Source organism: Oryza glaberrima, chromosome 12 (assembly GCF_000147395.1).
Source record: "Oryza glaberrima chromosome 12, OglaRS2, whole genome shotgun sequence".
NCBI classification, from domain to species: domain Eukaryota; kingdom Viridiplantae; phylum Streptophyta; class Magnoliopsida; order Poales; family Poaceae; genus Oryza; species Oryza glaberrima.
In genome coordinates this window covers 21,359,270-21,382,408 of record NC_068337.1, presented here as the reverse complement: position 1 = coordinate 21,382,408, position 23,139 = coordinate 21,359,270, and the positions used below count along the sequence as shown (strand labels likewise).

Here is a 23,139-nt window from a genome sequence, read left to right as displayed (position 1 = left end):
TTTTTTGGATCATGAGTACGGGAGACATAGCTAAACAAGTTCCATGTTGCGAAACAGAAATTGTATGCCTCAGATCTTCATTCCTCGGATTATTGTGAGGATTTCAAGTTATTTCTCTATTTCACAATTAGCATAGGAATCTCTAGCATTTACATCTTATTAAGGTAAAAGCTTCAAGATAAACAGCAACTAACTAGCAAAGATACAGTCTGCAAGGTGTCACATGGATCATTAAACTGTCATGTGCAAAGCATATTCAGGATTTAGTCAACACAAATTATTGAACATGTGCTCCTTGATCAACTTCCATAGACAACAGAGTAGCACCGAAATAAGAATCCAATTAGCATCACGCAAATGTTTACAAAAGTTTATCATTGCTCTAGCAAGATTGCCCAAGACATTAGGGCAGACCAAAGTTTAGCATGCCAAGAGTTAAACTCTATATTAATACATGGAAATAGCTCACAAAAGTTGCCACACATAACATCTTCCAGTTTTTACTTTGCATAGAAGCTCCACTATCCCTTCGGCGCCGGACGCTTGCCGACAGCTTTCCAGGTGACTTTCACAGAAATTGTGCTAAAATCACCAAGCTTCACCACTTCATCTTCAATTCCATGAAAACCAGCACCAAATCTGTGCTCCCATCTTACACGGGGCAGCTTCTCACCAAGACCAATACCTGCTGGAGACCCTTCGATACAAAGATCAAGGTGACTACATCGCACCACCGCCACAACAGAACTAATTCTATGACCAGATTGTGCAGCACCTTGGAAGAGACGGATCACATCGCTGAAGCCACTAGTTTTGGCATATAACTTCAAATTAAGGCCACAAGGAGGTGAATGTATAATCTCAACATCAACTGTAGCTTGAACTGCATTAACCAGCAGAGCAAACTTCAAATCCAATCCACACTTCTCACCGTACAGACGAACAGTTTGGGTGAATGATGTTGATCTTAAAATGTTGGTGAATTCAGTGCATCCTTCAATCAATGTGTCACCTTTGGGCTCATCCTCAGCCTCAGGTGAGTCTTCAGTCCAAATACAGAGTTGGAATTCAAACAGCGCATGGCTTGTCAAGCAGATACCTCGAGCAGGGCTAGTCAATGGTAAACACGCCATACCCTACAATGAGGAACACGAAGTATTACATCATGTATACGAGTTATTCTTCAGTAATATCACATAGCACAAGTAAATGTGTAAGAACGCAATCAAGAGAAGTGCTATGTACAGTGACGATGTTATTTTAAGTCTTACTGTTAGATTGGATTGTGCTACATGCATTGAGAGAAATATCCAAACTTACGAAAATAATTACTAAATGTCAATATGCCAAAACATGAGTATGGAAGCAAACAGTCACATGTTTGCAAACTAAATTACCGTCTTTGGTTTCACAGAGACAGCTTCATAATTGTCAATGGCATGCCTAAAGACATAGTTGCGCAGAGGTTCCAAGTCATCCCGCACCGCAAAAAACCCGAAGATTTTGGCACGTCCAGGCTGGGTATGGCGATATCCAGAGATTTTCAGATCAATCAACTGGAGCAGATTCATCGAATGGCACCTACACCCATTTAAGCAATCAACGGTCCGAGCGCTGTTGACATTGACTGCAAAATTGATGACTAAAGAATGAGAAATATGTGCAGGTTTACAGTAATCTATAGATGATGATATGACAAAAGAAAGCACCAGAGAACTCAAAGAAGTTAATTTAAAGAAGGCATTTACTTTCAGATTCGTCATCGAGTCGGTAATCAGAACCAAACCAATGCCTGCGTTTGTCAGTGAGAGGATCGTTGAAGGCACGGAAAAGAATGAGTGCAAAAAGGGCCTTGAAGGCGAAGATCTGGAAATCTATACCGTGCTTCAGTCTGCTCAGAATGATCACTACTAAGCCTTGGAAAATCATCAACCGTAAATGGGCGGTGCATCCCTACATAAAAAAAATCATGGGATAATTAAATCAACTGAAACAATTTCAAATGCTCTGGAGTTTGATCTACCACCATCTATCATTTGTATGGAAGCTAAAATTAGACGCGTGACAGAAAACATAGCGATGGAAATCGACAAGTCAAAAAGACTATACACTGAACGTACATGAATGGTTGCACACTCATTTCTTTCTTTGTGTGTGTGTGTGTGTGTGTGTGTGTGTGTGTGTGTTATTATTACCAAAGTTTAGTAGGAACAGGTACGAACTAATTCAAGCAAGATGTTCTTAGTGATGTTCGTTGAAGTGTCACCCAATCAAAGAGCAAAGCACCGGTTCCTAAATCCTAATCCAGATAGTCAATCACAAGCTAAAAGAACCAAGTAAATAGATAAGCACCTTTTTTCCCATTATATTTCAGTCTGAATCAAAGAAGGGAACTTATAAAAAAAGCAAGGAGGCACTAGCTTAACTCAATGATGGACTGCCACTGCACTGTATGTAACATTATATTGCGGCATGCAGACATTGAATTGCTAACATCCTCTAAGTGTGTGAGTGTAACCCTGTGGAGAAGAGGAACACACACTGCACTGCGCCGCACCTTGATAGTTCATACAACTACACATTAGTAACTGTAGGTTGTTAGTCAGATACTCAGATATTTCTCAGCTACGTACCTAATGCACATCTTCTGTTTCTGAAACTTGTACTGTTGTACAGTACAATATGGAGTGAGGGCACATGCCAACAAGTGAGCAGCATTTCAGTTATTCAGCAATAGCAGATTCATAGCATGAGACAATCAAATCCCTGAAATTACTTTCAACCAGAATCTCTGTGGCTTATCATCAAGAACAAGCAAAAAAAAAAAGTAAACCAATATGCAAATCGCTTAGCACGTTGTTTTCTGCATTACATATTTCAGTCGGAATCAAAGAGGGGGAAAATTTAAAAACCGAAAACTGAACAAGATTACAGAGGCTCGTCGAACGAAATATTCAGGAGCCATTCAGATAGTAAAAGAATTATAGTGATCATCCTGTACCTTCTTGATCCTCCTCGCCTTCGTCTTCGTCTTCCTCCTCCTCCTCGTCGCTGACCGCGCAGCTGTCGTCGGAGTCCTCCCCGTCGTCGCTCGGAGTCGGAGGAGTTGAGGGGGAAGGCGGTCTCTTCTTCCCGCGGCCGGGGTCAGCCATCGCCGCCGCCGCCGACTCGTCTCCGCCTCCATCGACCTCCATTTCTCCTCAACACCGCCTCCGCCTCCGCCGCCGCCACCGCCGCCACCGCCGGCGATCTCTCCCACAAACCCTAGCAAGAGGAAAATCGAGGACGCTCGCTAGCGTCCTCGATTTTGCAAGTGGGGGCCACATCGCTGCCGAGTGGGGCCCACGGCATGGCGTTCGTTTCACTGACAGGTGGGTCCTGGGTCCTGGGTCGCTTCTTCTTCCGAACTCCGGAAGGGGAAGGGCCACGTGTCGATTTTGCAAGGCACTAGCGCCCAACTGCAGACCGTAGTATTGGAGTACATCTGTGATCTGTACATACAAGCATTTCTTATCTTTGAAAAAACAAACATTTTATAAAGCCTCTTTGCACGGAAAAATTTTAGACGAATTTCGTAAAATTTGAAGAAACTATAAAGTTATTTGCATGACCGAACAAATTGTCCAGGAACTTGCAATGTAATGCCTAACAGAACATACAAGCATTGGATGCTAAGTTAAATCCATGTATGATATTTCTTCGATTTGCATTATTTCCTTCAATTTATCTTCCTTCTAAATTCTCCATCAATGTATGACATTTTTTAAAGAATAATGTATTGTATGATATTTCTGCGTTGTCAGGCTTTGCCTGCATACACCAACCGAAATTCTTCCGAAACACAAGGATCTCTTTTGATAAACTTCATATTTCACAAGGCAGCGAAAAATATATTTTTTTAATAATAAAACAGAAAAACTACAGCATGGTGTCTCATCTAGGGGAGCGAGAACGGGATAAAATGAGTAGTGCTCCTTATCCACTAGACACGCTCCTCTTCCGCCCATCGCTCTCCGCCTAGCATTGCCACCCTCTTCCTTGTGTGCTTCTCCTCCTCCCTCCCCTCTTCCTCCTTGTCCGAGCCAGCTTGGAAATGGATCATCGTGCCTTCTTCCCTTCACTGGTCGTCTGGTCCCTGCTCATTCACATGTGCTCCACTCTTGGTTGCTGCTCCGTGCCACTCATCAGTGAATCAGGAAGCGGGCTGCTAACACCGGATCTAAAGGTCTATGGCCTTACCATCACCGGATCCAACCCGAGCGCATGTTGGCGACGAGGGCAACGGATGGGATTGGTTCCATGACATCCTCCTTCGTATCATGCTTGCAGCATGGCGACGCCCACTAGATCCGGCTCCCATGCCGATACGGGAACAACTAGGAAAAAATGAGGTCAGGAAGGACGCCGACCGTCACGAGCTCTACTGATACCCATAGATTTTAGACTTGATATATATTGTATCATGGGTACTAGACCTGATACTCATAATACTTTCTCCGTCCCATAATACTTGTTTTTCTAGCATTCAAAAGTTATCCCAAAATGGTTATCACTTAGAAGTACTACTTGTTACACCAACCACTTCTAATTCAAATTTCTTCCCATTATACCCCCAACCACCATCTCACATCCAACTATACATTAGTTACTAAGGGGTATTATAGTAATTTTTTCTCTTAACCTTAGTACATACTAAACAACCTAGAATGACATATATTTTGGGATGGAGGTAGCGTATCAGGCCTGGTATTCCTAAGGGTACCATGTAGATACTAGCTAATACCTATAGCTACTAGCTGATTTTTGTATTTTAGATAATGATAGCCACTAGCTGATACGAGCACATGGTACTCCCTCCATCCCCTAATATAAGGGATTTTGATATTTTGTTTGCACTGTTTGACCACTCGTTTTATTTAAAAAATTTGGGCAAATATAAAAAACGAAACATTGTTTTTAAAGCACTTTGGATAATAAAGTAAAACACAAATAAAATAAATAATAATTCTAAAATTTTTTGAATCAGATGAATGGTTAAACAGTGCAAGTAAAATGTCAAAATCCCTTATATTAAGGGACGCATGGAGTATAAGTATCAAATGGTAAAGTGCAGGGAAAGGACACGTGGCACCGCTAATTGGCCGACCGGCGAACCATCTGCCGCCAGTGCCCTCTCCTCGGCTCCAACTTTTCCTTCCCTCGTGTTTGCTACAAGCATCACCCTGCTACTGCTATGGCCAACGTTGCCAGTTTGCCACCTATGTCAGTGCCTCCCAGCAGCTGATGCCTCCTGCTAGCGTCGTTCTGCTCAAGGTGCGGAGCACAAGCACGCAGCGTAGGACATGATGGAGGGGCGGATCGACTCACGAGTATGAAGTGGAGACGTGGATAATGTTAGCGCAATTAGTTAATTTGTGTAGATGAGCAAAGTTACCCTGATGGGACCCACCCCTCCTGCACATAAAACAGAGCGACTTTTTAACACATGATTAATTAAGTATTAGCTAATTTTTTAAAAAAATGGATTAATTTGATTTTTTAAGCAACTTTCGTATAGACAATTTTTACCAAAAAACACACCGTTTAGTAGTTTGAAAAGCATGCGTGCGGAAAACAAGGGAGAAGGGTTGGGAACATGGGGTTGCAAACACAGCCTCAAGCATCATACTAATACAGTATGTTGCATTCTTTGTGATGGCACTTAGGGCAAGTACTATAACCGCTTCATGTTGCCCCTAAATTTACCACATAGGATTAGGTGATGAGTTGGAGAAAAGTTAGGAGAGAGAGAATGAGCCACCCCTCATGCAAGGGGCAACCTCCACACAATCTCCAAGAAAAATATAAGATGATGTGAGAGCAGGTACAATAGCAGGCTATAAGCCAGCTGGAAACATATTTTAAGAAGATAAATCAGGAGAGAGAAGAGCAGCGGGCTATAGATTTGTAGCCAGCTGTAGCACGGACTTCAAGACGCAGTGTGTCTATGACAGGTGGGACTAGGTATTAATAGTGTAGTATGTAACTATTGTATGAATGAGCTATTAGATTAGCTATAAATGAATTGGAGCTAGTAGTTGGCTATACTATTGAACTTGCTCTGAGAGTAAACTAATATTGGGGTTTGTGTACTAGAGGTGACATGTACTTGTTACCTCTTAACTAATGAGAAGATGACATGGTTTAAATTAGATGTGGCACTTACCTCCAGTATAAAACTTGCCCTTACAGACTCTTCACCTTTTTTAGCCAGCCGGTGGTGAGTCTCTGCCACTCTGATTGGCCCGAGACTTTTCACTGCACATTTCTCTGCAGTTCTGCGTGCATGACTGAACATTGAACAAACTGTTCAGGAACTTGCAATGCAATTCCACGCCTGATGGAAACCTACAGGCATTGGGTACCAAATTAAAGCTATGTTTTGTACCAAACTGCAAATCAACGTGCATTCTTCAGAAACACAACGGCGGGTCTCTTCACAAGGCAGCAAGAATGTCATCTACTTTACAACGTTTCATTCAGAAACCATAAAAATTCTATCAGTCTTTCACAAAGACATTGTCACTGTTTACATTTCAGTATGGATGGATCAAACAGCTAATGGAAGTTTTTTCTTTCCACACAAATTGGCTACTATCTACAAAAGGAACCATATCATCAGTAAACAGATAAATCTGTTAGTCGGCTGCGAGCAGCAGGGTCCAAAGCCCTATTGACAGATCCATGGCCACCCTAAGAGATCACTAGCCTTGCTAACATATACGTTTCAAAAAGTTCTACATTACTCTGACAAATTTGTCCCTGACACTTAGGCAGCTCGAAGTCAAGCATGTTAAGAGTATAACTCTATAGGTGTCGAGATAGCGCACAAAAAGATGCCAAACACATAACATCTTCCAATTTTTACATTGCATATAGAAGCTCCTCTATCCCTTCGGCGGCGGACGCTTGTCGACAGCTTTCCATGTAACTTTCACAGAAATTGTGGTAAAATCGCCAAGCTTCACCACTTCATCTGCAGTTCTATGAAAACCAGCACCAAATTTGTGCTCCCACCTTACAAAGGGCAGCTTCTCACCAAGACCGATATCTGCTGGAGACCCTTCGATACAAAGATCAAGGTGACTACGTCGTACCACCGCCACAAGAGATCTAATTCTGCGACCAGATTGTGCAACACCTCGGAAGAGACGGATCACATTGCTGAAGCCACTGGTTTTGGCATATAACTTCAAATTAAGGCCACAAGCAGGTGAATGTATAATCTCAACATCAACTGTTGCTTGAACTGCATTTACCAGCAGAGCAAACTTCACATCCAATCCACACTTCTCACCATACAGACGAACAGTTTTGGTGAATGATGCTGATCTTAAAATGTTGGTGAATTCAGTGCATCTTTCAATCAATGTTTCACCTATGGGCTCATCCTCAGCCTCAGGTGAGTCTTCAGTCCGAATACAGAGTTGGAATTCAAACAGTGCACGGCTTGTAATGCAAATACCTCGAGCAGGGCTAGTCAATGGTAAACATGCCATACCCTACAATGAGGAACACAAAGTATTACGTCATGTATTTGAGTTATTCTTCAGTAACATCACATACCAACAGTAAATGTGTAATAATGCAATCAAGAGAAGTGCTATTGACAATGAGGATATTACTTTAAGTTTTACTATTAGATTGTTACTGTGTACAGTGATGATGCAATCAAGAGAAATATCCAAACTTACAAAAATAATGACTAAATGTCAAACATGCCAAAAGATAAGTATGGAAGTAAAAAGTCACATGTTTGCAAACTAAATTACCGTCTTTGTCTTCACAGACACAGCTTCATAACTGTCAATCCCATGCCTGAAGACATAGTTGCGCAGAGGTTCCAAGTCATCCCGCACCGCAAAGAAACCGAAGATTTTGGCACGTCCAGGCTGGGTATGGCAATAGCCAGAGATTCTCAGATCAATGAACTGGAGCAAATTCATCGAAAGGCACCAACACCCATTTAAGCAATCAACAGTCCCAGCATTGTCAACAGTGACTGCAAAATTGATAATTAATGAATGAGAAGTGTGCAGATTTAGAGTTAAATATAGATGATGATGTGATAAATAATAGCACCAGAAAAGTCAAAGGAAAAAGGAGGCATTTACTTTCAGATTCATCGTCGAGTCGGTAATAAGAACCAAACCAATGCATGCGTTTGTCAGTGAGAGGATCATTGAATGCACGGAAAAGACTGAGTGGTGAAGGGCCTCGAAGACGAAGATGTGGAATATCATAGAGTGCATCAGTCTGCACAGAATGGTCACTACTAAGCCTTGGAAAATCATCAACAGTAAATGGGCGGTGCATCCCTATACAAAAAAATCATAGGAAAATCAATCAACTGAAACAATTTCCATGGCTCTGTAGTTTGATCTACCACCATCTATCATATGTATGCAAGCTAAAATTAGACACTTGACAGAAAACATAGCGATGGAAGTTGATTAAGTCAAAAAGTCTGTAATTATGTATACTGAATATAGAATAAAAGGTTGCATTTTTTTTTCCTTTTTGCATTTTATATTATTGCCAAAGTTCATTACAAGTAGGATTAGGTAGGAACTAATTCAAGCAAGATATTCTTAGTGATGTTCCTTCCAATGTCACCCAATCAAAGAGCAAGAACTGAATCCTAAATCCTAATCCAAGTTGTCAATCACAAGCTAAAAGTATTAAGGAAATTGATGAGCACCTTTTTTTTTCAATTGTATTTCAGTCTGAATCAAAGAGGGGAACGGGAACTTATAAAAAGCAAGGAGGCACTAGATTAACTGAATGGTGGACTGCCACTGCACTGCATTGAACATTATATTGCGGCATGTAGCATTGAATCGCTAACATTCTCAAAGTGTGTAACTGTAACTCTGTAGAGAAAAGGAACACACTCTGCACTGCACTGCAACTTGATTGCCGCCTTGATAGTTCGATACAAGTACATATTAGTAACTGCAAGTTGTTATTGCCAGGTTTTTTTCTCAGCCATGTACCTAATGAAGTAAATGATCCTCTTCTGTTTCTGCAACTTGTACAGTATGGAGTGAGGGCACATGTGAAGCAACATTTCAGTTATCCAGCAGTATCAGACTTGCAGTATGCTATTTCCTCTCTTTCTCTCTTTTTTTCTTTTTTTAGTTTGGCTTATCATAAGACAATCAAATTCCTGAAATTACTTCTAACCAGAATATATGTTACTTATCATCAAATAAACAGATTAGCACGTTGTTTTTTTTATCTGAAATTTTCGCCGTGCTCGGCATTTCGGTCTGAATCAAACAAGGGGAACATACATGAAACCGAAAAACTGAATAAGATTAACGACTCGTGAAACAAAATATTCAGGAATTATTCATCATTCAGATAGAAGAAGATTTAGAACTCATCCTGTACCTTCCTGCTCCTCCTCGTCGTCGTATTCCTCCTCCTCCTCCTCGCTGCCGCTGTCGCTCACCGCCCAGCCGTCGTCGGAGTCCTCCCCGTCGTCGCTCGGAGTCGGAGTTGAGGGGGAAGGCGGCCTCTTCCTGCCGCGGCCGGGGTCAGTGCTCGCCGCCGCCGCCGACTCGTCTCCGCTTCCGTCGATCTCCATTTCTCCTCAACTCCGCCGCGGCGCTCTCCCGCAAACCCTAGCGAGAGGAGGAATCGAGGAAGGCGATGGCCGCCGCAGCAACGGCGGCAGTAGACCAAGCGCGGCGAGGTGGGGACCACATCGCTGCCGCGTGGGGCCCACGGCATGGCATTGACGGGTGGGTCCAGGAGTAGTGGACTTCTGAATTCGGAGGAGGAGAGCCACGTGTCGACTTGGCAAGGCACTAGCGCTTATAAAGTGCGAATCCTACATGAACATTTCAGATGAATTTCGTGCAAATTGAGCAAACTGCAGAGTTATTTGTGCGGGTGAGCAAACTGTCCGGGAACTTGCAATACAATGCCTAAAAGTAATTACAGACATAACATACACAAACATTTCTTGTGCCTCCTTGAGATGGAGAAATTTAGTGGAAAAAATTGAACAGACTACTGTACTGTAGGTACTGTAGAGAATTTGATTTAGAAACCATGGAATGTATTAGTCTTTCAAAGAGACACTTGTCACAGTTTACATTTCTGTATGGATGGCTCAAACAGCTAACGTAAGCTATTTAATTCTTTCCACACAAATTAACAACTATCTACCACAGGATGGCCACTGAAAAGGCACATCGCTCTCTTTCTCAAAAAAAAAAAAAAAAAAAAGAAAGAACAAACATCATCACTAAACAAATAAATTTGTTACTAGGCAAGGCGACCTCTTGATGCATCAGCCAGCCCGACCCGTTTAGGCCCGTAGCTCTAAGAGATCGATCACTAGTCCCGCCAGCAGACGAGCATGGTGACGCAGCGACGCATGATGTAGAACCTGGCCCTTTGCTCCTTCACCAGGCTCGCCAGCCGCCCTGGCACAGACCGGGATGGGCCTCTCGAAGCCCGGCCCTCCTCCAACCTTCGGCTGCCCTTCTTGGTGAGCTTCCACTTGTCATCCATGCACATCTCCATCTCTCTCTAACACACCCTTTGCAGCTTCTCTCTCTAAAAATGTATAGGTTGAGCAGAGTGGTGCCTCTTTCTTCTGGTTGTGGCTGGAGATTTTGGGGAAGAAGGTTTGGTATGCAATGAGGCATGGGTGGGGGTATTTATAGTGCACAGTTGCCAATCAATCCAAGTGATATGTTTATGCTAATGTATGTGATTATGCATTGGATTTGGAGGGAGATTGATTAGCTAGTTAATTAAAGTAGGACTTGGTTTAGTTTATATTGTTTGGTGGGGCATCTCTTTCCATGTCTGAAATAATTTATGGGACCATGTCCCCTGGGGCAATGGCCATGGGACACTCCCTTTCGGCTCTGCTCATGTCATTGTGGTGCAAAATATTCATAATTGATATGGATCTCTGTATTTTACCTTGGTTTGTACTGTTGCACAATGCTAGGATCTCTGTATTTTACATTGGTTTGTATTAATTGCATGAAGCATTCGAATTCTACTGAGCTGCTGCTAATTGATATTGGGTGTTAGTTTTTCTTTTGAAAAAAAAGGATTTCTATGTGATTGTAAATGTTGTGCTGTAGGTGGATATTTTAGGAAAATTGATTCTTCTCAGTCCTTTTTTTCCTAGAAAAATGTTTGGTTTCTAAAGAAGTTTTTTTGGTTAAAATCAAGCAGGTTCAATTTTAAGAACAATATTCTAACTGATCTAGGGTGTTGATTCCGTAAAAAAAAATCTATGTAATAGTAGAAGTTGTATTACAGGTGGATTCTTTTAGGACAACTTGATTCTTCTCAGGCATTTTTTTCCCTATAAAAATTCTGCGTTAGTAAGAATTTCTTTTTAAAAACCATATGTATTCCAAAGCAGGTTCATTTTTGTGGAAAAATTAATCCGTTTACGATAATCTAATGCAGGATGCTCTCCTCTAGAGAGTGAGAGAAAAAAGTTCACATTCTACTGCATCTTGTCTACATATATACGTGTGTATATACGAGTACAAATGTACAATGTACACATACGTACACGTGTGCCCACGTGGGAGCACCTACGTGGTGGGGCCCATGTGGCAGGGGTGGTCAGTCTCGGCGACAAGCCGCCGTCCACCGGCCGGCATCGCGTCGCCGGAGAGAGAGAGAGAGAGAGAGAGAGAGAGAGAGAGAGAGAGAGAGAGCGTGCGCAGATGCGGCCACACAGCGTCGCGCCCACAGAGCGACGGGTGGGCGCGGCGCACGCACGCGCGGCCACCACCACCACCCACGGAGTCCACGGATCTTCTGCGCCCGGCCAGCCGGCCTCATCCGAGCACCACAGCAAATTCGTCTCCGCCGCTGTATTCTATTCCATCCGTTCTAAAATAAACCAACTTCGTATTAGAAAATGTTACGGGGTTAATTTATTTTAAAACGAAATAAACCAACTTAGTATTAATAAATTTTTTTCCTTCCATTTGCCTCAAAATAATTAAGTTTACTTTTGAGAAATTATTACATCAGATTTTGTGAAAATGAAGAATAATTGTATTAGGAGTAGATAAAGTGAGAAATAGCTGCATCGAGATTTGATAAAATAGGAGTATTTAGTCTTTTTGTTTTTTTATTGCTACGTATGAGATACTTAACTTCGTCTTCTTCGTTTTTCATGCGTATATTTTGTAAAACTAGTAAATAGTATGTATTTCATAAAAAAATACTTTAAACTATTAAAGTGATATATTTTCTAAATCTTAGTTAATTATGTATTAATTTACTGCTCTGTTTGCGTGCGGATGAGGAAGGGTTTCAAACCTTCTCAAAAGGGGACAGCCAGCATTCGGATTTCAGAGCATGGCACTGTCTCTCTGTGATCTTGGACTGGATGAATGCATGCATCCGGCAGTGAGGCTGATTGCTCACCAATCCGTCATGGGATTTTCTTTTTAGAACTCATGGCAGGAGTCAAAGACTAATTTTTGAGATATATAACATCTCTCCTATCCCTATCTTTTTCCCTACCCTACATCATTATTGTCATAACAAAAATGAGAAGGAAGATTGGGATCGCAGGACAACGGACAGCCTTCGCGCTGCCCATGCCCTCGTGTCTTCGGTCATGATCCGTCACACAGTAATATGATAGGGACATGCTCCTGTGAGCTTACACGTGCTAATGATGGCACTCTTTTGTACGTCTGAATTTTACCTGGATTCTATGGGAATTTTTAACGGAGACAATTAATTTTATTTCAACGGTTTAATTGACAGATTCTAGTTTTTTCAAAACGGGGCGTGATTTAGTGCTTTTTTATAAGTAATTAGTTGTCCATGTTGTTTCTCCTTTCGTTTTCAACTAGTGTTGGATCACGCATTTGTTTGGAACTTTAATATTGCCATTTGTTGGAGAAACAGGGGGAAATTTAAGTGTTCAGATTCATGTGCACCAACACAGTGTAGCACACAAAGCCCACATGGCTCCTACTGGACCAGACAGCACATTTATGTTTGCACACGCTGCATCAGGACAAGCCATGCACAGGCAATGGTCAATTAGGCTGCAATTTGACCTAATTAAGTTCATGTCCGTTGATCTAACTACATTGATGATATAAATCTCTACACATTGGTGTAACCATATGTCCATATGGCAAATCTGAATAGTTTTCTGAAAAAAAAAACAAGATTTAGAGAGAGACGTCACTCCAAACATTTTTTTAAGAAGAAATTATGAGCGTGTTAGGGATTGAATACGAGACCTCAGGGTGAAACAACACAACCATTACCATTGTACTATCAAGTATATCTCGCAATAGTTTTATGAACATAACAACTCCAAGTGTTGTGCCGGATATTTCTTTTTGGGGAAGGTTTTTTTAGGGATTTAATAATCAGTTTTATAGATTTTTATATGCATGAATTTATAACACGACAATTATTTAAGAATGTAAAAAAGTACTACCTCCGTCACAAAATAAGTGCAGCCGTGGAACTCCGTGTCCAACGTTTGACCGTCCGTCTTATTTGAAAAATTTATGATTTTTTTTAAAAAATAGTCACACATAAAATACTATTCATGTTTTATCATCTAATAACAATAAAAATAAAAATAGTAATCATAAGAAATTTTCAAATAAGACAAACGGTCAGACGTTGGAGATGAATAGTGCAAAATTACACTTATTTTGGGAGGGAGGGAGTAATAGGCAGCAATTTGTGCCGCAAACAAACAAGAAATCAAACGGTTAGAAGATGCCAATCAACAAAAGCAGAGCTCATCCACTGCTCTGGCTTCACTGTCTGCCATGTGATTATCAGATAAGCTTAGATTTAGCTACCTTAATTAGTTTATTATCACAAAACCACTATCAGCTAACTTTTCGCCACATGATCATCAGTCACTAGGGGATAGTGAGCACACACCAGCAATGCCACTGACACTAATCATTATTTGACCGGTCAACAGCGCATGCCGTCACGACACGTGTCCTGATCACGACAGTGGATACATCATGCCGGCCATGCTTATGGCGGTTAAGTGGATAGATATTCAGCTCAATCTTGATCATCATTTTTGCCGACATGAAGCCGAAAGATACACACATATTATACTCTACATGGATAAATCCATATATGCAGAGACAATCAGACAAGATAGAGTGAACAGTGATCAACATGAGATATATATGATGGTGATGAATCATGCTTTTAGCCCTTTTGTGGTGTAATTAATCTGAAACCCATCATGCATTAGCATGTGAGCCAAGTAGATGCATATGTGATTGTCAAGTATGCAACAAGTGAAGCCATGTGCATGCAGAGAGACAGATTCTTATAATCTCTCCATGACACATGATGAGCTCTGGATATATATTGGTTGCAAATGGGTCCAAATTAGGGTTCAAAACCAGCCTGAAATCAGGCCAAATTTATGAATGTACATGCATGGATGGAATAATTAGTGGTGGCAGGAGACTGATTTGCAGCCTAAATGGTGGATTTGGGAGAGAATTTAGTAGGCCAGATCTGGTCATGAGAGGGGACAAAGTGACCAACTGTCTAGTTGTCCATTTGCCCCCAAAGCTTAATTTTGCATCACATGTGCAGTGGTTGATGGCTTGATGCAGTGTTTAGATTCTGCACGAGGATGATCGTCCTTTGGCAGGACCAAATCCGATTGGCCGTGTGTCTCGCAAGGACGATGTGATGGCTCAACGGTTAAGACATTTTCGTCCCCTTGCTAGCAGTGACATTTTCGTCACACGACCTTGAGTAAATTATTCAATTTTAACTATTTTGTGTTATATTAATTAGTATATTACTCCCTCCGTCTTTAAATGTTTGACGCCGTTGACTTTTTTAAACATGTTTGACCGTTCGTCTTATTCAAAAACTTTTGTAGAATATGTAAAATTATATATATACATAAAAGTATATTTAACAATGAATCAAATGATAGGAAAAAATTTAATAATTACTTAAATTTTTTGAATAAGACGAACGGTCAAACCTATTTAAAAAAGTCAATGGCGTCAAACATTTAGAGACGGAGGGAGTAGTTAATAATTAGATAGTATGGAGGAATTAAGTATATATAGGACCCCCAGTAATTTTTCTTCTGATCGAGTTCATCACTTCTTGCTATGTTATATAACTTGACTCTCCCTCTTAATTAGGAGATGTCTATGTTGGAGATTGTTTGGTTTGAGGAAAGATTTAGGTCCGATCTAAAAATCCATGAGTTCAAGAAAGAAAAACTGAAAAACCTTAAAGCATATTAATTGTCAGAAAAACCACAGGACCCACAAAAGAAAAGGGAAAACCACACAAATTGCTACTGGAGGGAAACAACAACTCATACAAAATGTGGGAAACTCAAAAGAAATATAAGAAGGGGAAATAAAGGACATAAGGAAACAGGCAAAGAAGCCCATCTGGGCCCAAACTACTAATAACCAGACTATTGATCAAATTGGGCCCAAAGTTCATTGTGGCCTGTGATCAAATTGGGTCCAAACTACTAATCACCGAATCTAGTGGAACCCAGAATGGGTTTCTAAGTTGGGAATAAGTTCACTTTGAGTCCCTCAAATATAGCTCCAATCTAATTCGTGTCCCTCAACCGCAATACCAAATATGATGGCCACTTGAACCCCCACAACTATTGAAACCGGTGCAAAAAAATAACCCCCTTAGTGCTTTTGTGAGTGGTTTTCACTGATGTGGCGCATTGACTTATTTGACTGGCTGACTCAATGTGTGGGACCAACATGTCATTGCCTCCATCTTTTTTTTCCTCCTCTTTCTTTTCTCTCTCTCCTCCCTTCTCCTTCTCTTCCTGGTGCGGTGCAGGCGACATAGGTCGGCATCGGTGGCGGAGCACGAGTTGCACGAGTGTAGAGTGAGATGCTCATGGGCGCGGCGATGGTAGCACAGGCGCTGCGGCGGGAGCTAGGCGACGGCGGAGGACACGGGAACGCGAGAACACCGTCGCCTCGACGTCGGCGCGGCGGACCCCGGCCCGAGCCTCCTGTCCCTGCCACCGGCTTCCCTAACCTCCGCGCGCGAGGCTGCTACGGGCGCGGTCAGCGACAAGCTAGTCCAAAAAGAAGAAGAAAGAAGAAGGGGTTCGCGACTCTCGTAGTGGACGGTGGTCGGGGAGGGGGCCCGCGGTGTCGGAGGTGGAGGAGGGGCCGTCGTCGCCGGCGATCGGCAATGCCGAGGAAGGAGTAGGGGGTGTTAGGGAGCTAGCCGGGGGAAGAAGCCACGCGTGAGGAGGCTGAGCTCCAACCGCTGCTCCGTCTTAGGCTGCGTCGTCGCTTCGCCTGGTCACCGTCGGCGTCGGGGAGGATGGAGGGAGGCCACACGTTGGCCTCTCCATCCTCCCGCCTCCCGCGCCCGTTCCTCGTCGCCATTGCTCCACGCTGTCGCTCCTCGTCCCTGCTCCCTTGCTTCCGTCGCCCTGCCGCCACCCACCACGTACGGTGCATGTGCTCCCCCCAGCTGCTGTCGAGAAATCATGGGGAAGAGAAGGAGAGAGGGTGAGGGGAGTATGGCATGTGGGCTCTACTTTTTTAATGATTGGGATGCTACATGTCACGTCAGCAAATACCACTATTAATATTGCCTGAGCGTTAAATTGGGCCGGTTTCGATAGTTGGAGAACCAAGATATCTGGTGTTGCAAATAAGGGTAGATTGGATCAATATTTTTGAGAGTCAAAGTGGAATTATTCCATCTAAGTTGGCCTATCAGGGAGTTCAGGGCGAAACCCTAGCCGCCGCCGCCACCCCTCCTCCTCCCTCCTCCGTGCTTCGCCGCCGCCGGAGCTCGTCGCCGGCAAAGCCGGGCGATGCGTTGGGATGGCGGCAGCGGGGCCATCCTCCTCGGCTCCACCTCGCCCCGGCGCGGGCGTGGCGACGATGGCGGCGGGACGGCAAGGTCATGGCGACGGGGACGGCGCGGAGTTGGGCGCGGCGGTCACAGTGTCGGCTCTCCGCGGCTCCAGCGACGGCGTCGCCAGATCTGGTCTCCCCGCTTGGCCGGGGTGACCGGCGACGGGCTCGGTCGTCGCCGGCGCCGCTCCGCGGACCTGGCAGGGGGGTGGCTAGCGGCGGCGATGGTGGCGGATGTGGCGGCGACGAAGTTGGCGACGACGGCGGCAGACTGCGGCGCGTGCCGCGACGCCGACCCTCGTCAAGAACCTCGCCGCCACGAGGGAGGCGCCGCGCCCTCGTCAATGCTCCGGCTGTGAACGCCGTACCCGTGACGCCTTCCTCCATGATGCTGGCGACCCGTGCTTCGCGCTGCACCTCCGATCCGCGCCACCCCGGCCGGATCTGGACGGTTGGCGTCTAGCGGCGTTGGCTAGCGACGGTGGCGGCTAGACGGTGGTGGCTGGACGGGGGTGTCCGTGGCGGTGGCGGTGGCGATGGTGGCTGACGGTGGCGGCTGGCGATGGTGGTGGCTGTGGCAGTGGCGATGGCGGCTGTCGACGATGGTACCTATGGCGGCGATGGTTGAAGGCCATCATCCGGCTAACGGTGCGTCGTCGGCAGCGGCGGTATGTGAAGGCGGGGAAGGAGGAGTCCGGGTGTGGGCGCGCCGTCGACGGCGGGAACAACTGTGGGCGGTGGCCTTGGCCGAATCGCTGAAAGGACAATGTTGTTGACCGACGACGATCCTTTTTGTGCGGATTGGTGGTGTGGGTTTGGACAGGGAATCGCGGGCAAAAGCCTTGCCGAGCCATTTGGCTGGCTGACAACGGCAACACCGTTTGGCGTCGTTCCCCTCCTTGGAGGCGTTGTTTTAGCATACCCCTTTCATTTCCCTACCATATTCTCCGGGTGAAAACCTTTCTTCGGTTCCGAACGAGCGGTGGCGGCGATCCACGTCGCATCCTCCTTGGGGGCACCGCTTTGGAGAAACCTCTTCGTGCAAGGATATTGTCATTGGTCTATGCATTGGCTTCGAACTTCAGTCCTAGGCCTTGACGAGGCCTTCTAGCTCCACATTTTATTTTGCTTTTCTCAGTTTGGGTCCTCTCTTCTCTTGTTTGGTGTGTTCAACTTGTCTTGAACTACACTCTCTTCTGGAGTGGATCTTTGTAATAATTGGCTGTAGTTCTTTTTGAGCAAAGGCCGGAATATTATATTCCATTATCTAAAAAAAAAAGTTGGCCTATCTAGTTACAGCAACTTTACTCCACGGTCCATAAGTCCAGGCCACAAGGGAGAACAGGAAAAGAAAGCCTATCTTGGCCCATAACTTATTTCCTTATTTATGTTGTCACCGTTATGGGCCAAGATGCATCCCGGTTGGCGAGTTCAGCCAACGGTGCTAGAGATGACAACGGGGAATACATCCTATATATGACCATAAGGCCTGAGGCCTGATAACCCAGCCCACGGCATGACCAATTGGCTTAGCTCAAGCACGGCACGATACGATTGGTGTCAGGCTCATGCCAGCCCGGCCAGACAGTTGGGCCGTGCCTAGCCGATGCCTTGGCACGGTGGGCCGACCTGGCCCGGCAGGATTAAAGAAAAAAAGTTGAGGGACCCTATATAGACTTAACTCAGCCATATAAGACACGGCCCAAAGAGAAGAGGAATACAAAATAGACTATTCCAGCCATATAAGACATAGCCCAAAGAAATAAGGGAGGAAAAATAGGCTTATTCTATGGAGAAGCACGGTGGCTATTATGTGTTTGGTCCGGTCCAAACACGGTCCGAGTCTGACTCGAGTCGTGCCTGGGCCATGGGTGTAGCCCGTGGGTAGGCACGGCCCAACCCAGCATGTAGGTCGGGCTGTGCCGACCCGACTAACCTCGGCCCAGGTCCAGTCGTGCCTGGACCGTGCCGGGCCAGGCGGCCCATTTGGCCATCTATAATACATCCTCCTCAGTCCTCCCTACCCCAGTGAGTCAAAACTTTCCCTGTTTTCGTCCCCGCGAAATACAACGGAAAAAACTTTGTTCCATCCCGCTCTTACACAGGAAATTAATCCCGATGGGTCTTCATAGCCGCTTAAAACCATATATAGATATCAAATTATATATACAATACACCACATATATTCACACTTTATATTAATAATATTGACAAACTCACATGATAACAAATAAGATTATCATTTATCCAAGATCACAAGTAATCACATAGGATGTAAAAAAATTGTAAATTTGGACCCTATACAGGTCTCCGCGGGGGACGGATACCCCGGAGGCCGGTAATTGAGGATTATCTCTGCCGCCGCAAAATCTGACGTGTACATAATTTCTCTCATTTAATTTTCAATGGAAAAACTAATTCTAACCATTTTTATCTCCTAATAGGAGAATTCACCGCAGGGAAATGGGAACCGGGCCATTGCCATCTATAAACGGTGCACATGGAAGTGAACGGTATGTGCATGTGGTGAGCGACTGCCGACTCTTGCTGCTGTAAGCAATGACCTCTTCGACATGTGCATGCAAACGCGGCGAATCGGTGAGAAAATCTAGATAAAATTTTCTATTGATTGAGAGGATTTGTGCTAGCTAGCCTGCTAGGATCATCTTTGCTTATGCAAACAAAGCTTTATCAGAGTTTAAACAGAGGTTAATCATCCTGTCTGACAGTCAGAGAGCTTGCTTAAGCTTGTTATATCAGTCATGGGGTCACAATCTGTCTATATAAACTTTTTTTTTCTCTGCTAGAAAAAAATACATATATAGTCTTATGTTGTCGTATTTGTACATGTCCATATCTTAAAAAAATTGTTTCGGCCTAAAACGGTCGTAGGTCTACTCCTGGATTGAAAATAATTGTTGTGTTCTTGCAGCACAAGAAGTCTGTCAAGAGAGAAGCACTAGCATACAAGAATACTGCACCCTGTCAACCATTTTAATAAGAGATAATAAATATCATAATGATAAAGATATTTAAGATGATTTAGGACAGGGTCAGCTCATCAGATGCGTCCAGGTTACTCTAATATCCTGCGATTTAATTTCATATTCGTTTTGATTCCCCCAAATCAGCAGCACCAGCATGGCAAAATCACACAAGATCGCCTTTCACCTGAATACAAATATTTTTGGATCACACGAGATTCGATCCATTTTCAGTGGTTTCTTGGCCTGTTGCTCAGCTATGTTCTTGTGGTCAAACCATTTTTCTGAACCTGTCATCCTCCAGGATCAGTGCCAGGTTCTCTGAATGTCTCATGTCGCTCTCCTGTTTTTTCAGTCTTCCTGATCTCCATTTGGCTTATCTCTAGGCATCCACCGGATCACAGCATGTGATGGAAAAATATTCCCCTAATCTTGTCGACATTTTTGCAGGATTGATTCAGTTTTAACTTTAGATTTTCGCCGTATTTTGCGAAAGACTCCAAATCCAGATGCTCCTATTATGCAACTTTCAAGAGCTTCTGGTATGTGCTGCATGTACATACATGATAGTTACTAGGAAGATTCATTTTGCATTTACAGGTAATGTAAAGATGAGGCTGGGATGCCTAGGTGCAGTTATAGCATGGATCGTCACAGAATCAGCTAATTGAGGCTAAAAGGAGCATATCTTGATGAATTATTGGGATGGCAATGCAGGAATAGCATCAATCAATGTGGGGAAACAAGAGGTTTTAATCACCTGCATTCCTGGATTGCAAACAACACATACATGGCCTGCCTTTTGCTGACGAGACATTTAACATATTATAGACACAAGGACCCACATGTTATAAACATATTAGTAACAAATTGTTAAACGTCATATCTAAAAGCGGCAAATAGTTAAATACTTAACTGCCCAGTTGTTGACAGTAGGCCTGAAACATGATTTGTAATGAACAGTCTTGATTTGGCCATATAGCAGATACTAGTAGCTACTAGTAACATCCACATTCTTTATACATCTTTTCATGAAACAGATGTGCACATCAACTCTGGCATATAGGTCCAGCTGGAACCATTCCAAGAATCTGGTGCCATATGAGTAATACAGAAGGGCTGTGTTTATAGTTAAGTGCAAAGTTTGGATTTTGGTTGAAACTAGTTGGGTGGCCCGCGCAATTGCGCGGCTAGCACCCATATAAAATTATATATTTTTAATATAATTTTACTTCAAATTTATTAAATAGTTATCTCGTTGTCTTAAGATTTTTAAAGACTAAACCTTATTATCCTCGTGTTTCTATTTTTTTTAGTTTTTAAAAGTCACAACGGTTGATACCCCTTACTTCTGTCATATTATTCTTTATTTGCTTGCTTGATCTACCACTGTTTTCTATTCATTCTCCTTGAAACTTTTAAAAATTGGATCTAAAAACTTATAGGTTTAGAGTTTATTGTCTTATTGGGCATCTTTTTTATAATTTCTAGAAGTCCCGTCAAACACTGCCATTATACTCATCTACGACCGTCCACTGCATCTTCTCTTTATTGTCATTGCTATTTTAAAAATCAAACATAATTATCATTTAGGTTCATTTTTTTTTACTTTCTAGAAGTTCCGCCAAAACATCAGCGACTTTCTACGGCTCACCCGCTGCAGCCCTTCTTTATTGTTATTGAGATTTTAAAATCAAACAGGATTATCATTGGGGTTTAATTTTTTTACTTTTTAGAAGCCTTAACCTTTAAAAATTGGACCTTATAGTTTTTAAAGTTTATTATCTTGTTGGGTTTCATTTTTTTATAATTTTTAGAAATCCCGTCAAACGCTGCCACCATACTCCTCTACGACCTGTCCGCCGCATACTCTTTATTGTCATTAGGATTGTAAAAGTTGAACATAACTTTGCCATTGTACTCCTATATTACCCGCCCGTTGCCTTTCATTTTTTTATTATTAAGATTTTAAAAATCAAATATAACTATCATTGGGTTTTTTTTACTTTCTAGAAGTCCTGCCACCCGCTTTAACCGATTGCTTCACGACCTGTCTGTTCTACTTCCTTTTAATCGTCATTAGGATTCTATTTGGTGTTTTATTAATAGTTTTTAGATGTCCCTTCAACCGCCGCCACTCTGCTACTCTATAGGCCTGCTACTTAATTAATCAAGTAATGTATTTCAGATGGTTTTTTCTTTTAGTAATCTTTATTTTTTTCTCACCAATTTTAGTTATTTATAAATTGTATTCCTAGTTGATATCTTATTTTTCTTTTTCTCATTTCAGAATTTATTTTATTTTTCGTATTGTGTTCTTTTGATATTTTTATTTTTATTTTCAACTCAGTTGTTTTAAAATTATATTCCTATTTTAACTCTCTTTTTAATTTGCCTAATTTCATATTATATTTTATTTTTTTTATTTCAAATTTTAGTTAATCTATTATTGGGTTCTTATATGCACTCTTATTTCAATATTGCTTATATTTAATTCCGAATTTTAGTTAATTTTAAATTATATTCCTACTTGAACTCTTCTTTTCGTTTCTTTTTTCTAATTTTGATTTTTTATTTTTTATTCCGAATTTTAATTAATCTCGTATTGGATTCTTGTATGGATTCTTCTTTCAATATTCCTTATTTTTAATTCCGAATTTAATTTATTTTTAAATTGTATTCCTACTTGGACTCATCTTTTTTTTGCTAATTTCAGATTTTATTTTATTTTTATTCTGAATTTTAATTAATCTCGTATTGGGTTACTATATGGACTCTTCTTTCGATATTTCTTATTTTTAATTTCGAATTTCAGCTATTTTTAAATTGTATTTCTACTTAGACTCTTTTTTTTTGGTAATTTCGGATTTTATTTTATTTTTATTTCGAATTTTGATTAATGTCGTATTGGGTTTGTATATGGAAATTTCTTTCAATATTTCTTACTTTTAATTTCGAATTTCAGTTATTTTAAATTGTATTTCTACTTGGACTCTTCGTTTTTTTCTTTTTCTCCGATTAATGTGGGAATTTCCAGCCTCCACAGCGAACGTGGTGCCTTCTTTCAAGGCTGTTTTAATAATATAACTAGAACTCTAACTCTTCTTTTTTTCTTATATTAATGTGAGAATTTCCGTTCTAAAATTTTGGTTATTTATAAGTTGTATTCCTACCTAAACTCTCAATTTTATTTTATAATTTCAGAATTTATTTTATTT

At 42.3% G+C, this 23,139-nt stretch overlaps 2 protein-coding genes across 4 annotated transcripts; both read right to left on the bottom strand.

Moving 5' to 3' along the window:
• Positions 1-321: 321 nt before the first annotated feature.
• LOC127756705 (uncharacterized) lies at positions 322-3,308 on the bottom strand. 3 transcript variants are annotated; one of them, XM_052282076.1, is made up of 5 exons: positions 3,002-3,307; positions 1,881-1,953; positions 1,749-1,792; positions 1,398-1,627; positions 322-1,136 (listed from the first exon to the last, which is right to left on the bottom strand). In XM_052282076.1, exons 1-5 carry the CDS (start codon positions 3,192-3,194, stop codon positions 522-524), a joined length of 1,155 nt encoding a protein of 384 aa, XP_052138036.1. In that variant the 5' UTR covers positions 3,195-3,307; the 3' UTR covers positions 322-521. The 3 variants fall into 3 exon arrangements, with proteins under 3 accessions (XP_052138036.1, XP_052138037.1, XP_052138038.1); XM_052282077.1 differs by lacking the exon at positions 1,749-1,792 and having other exon boundaries at positions 1,398-1,614; positions 3,002-3,308; XM_052282078.1 differs by lacking the exon at positions 1,749-1,792 and having other exon boundaries at positions 1,398-1,581; positions 3,002-3,308.
• A 3,162-nt stretch (positions 3,309-6,470) lies between these two features.
• Positions 6,471-9,919, bottom strand: LOC127756658 (uncharacterized). The gene is made up of 4 exons (XM_052282016.1): positions 9,436-9,919; positions 8,154-8,357; positions 7,812-8,041; positions 6,471-7,541 (listed from the first exon to the last, which is right to left on the bottom strand). Exons 1-4 carry the CDS (start codon positions 9,629-9,631, stop codon positions 6,927-6,929), a joined length of 1,245 nt encoding a protein of 414 aa, XP_052137976.1. The 5' UTR covers positions 9,632-9,919; the 3' UTR covers positions 6,471-6,926.
• Between the last annotated feature and the right edge of the window lie 13,220 nt (positions 9,920-23,139).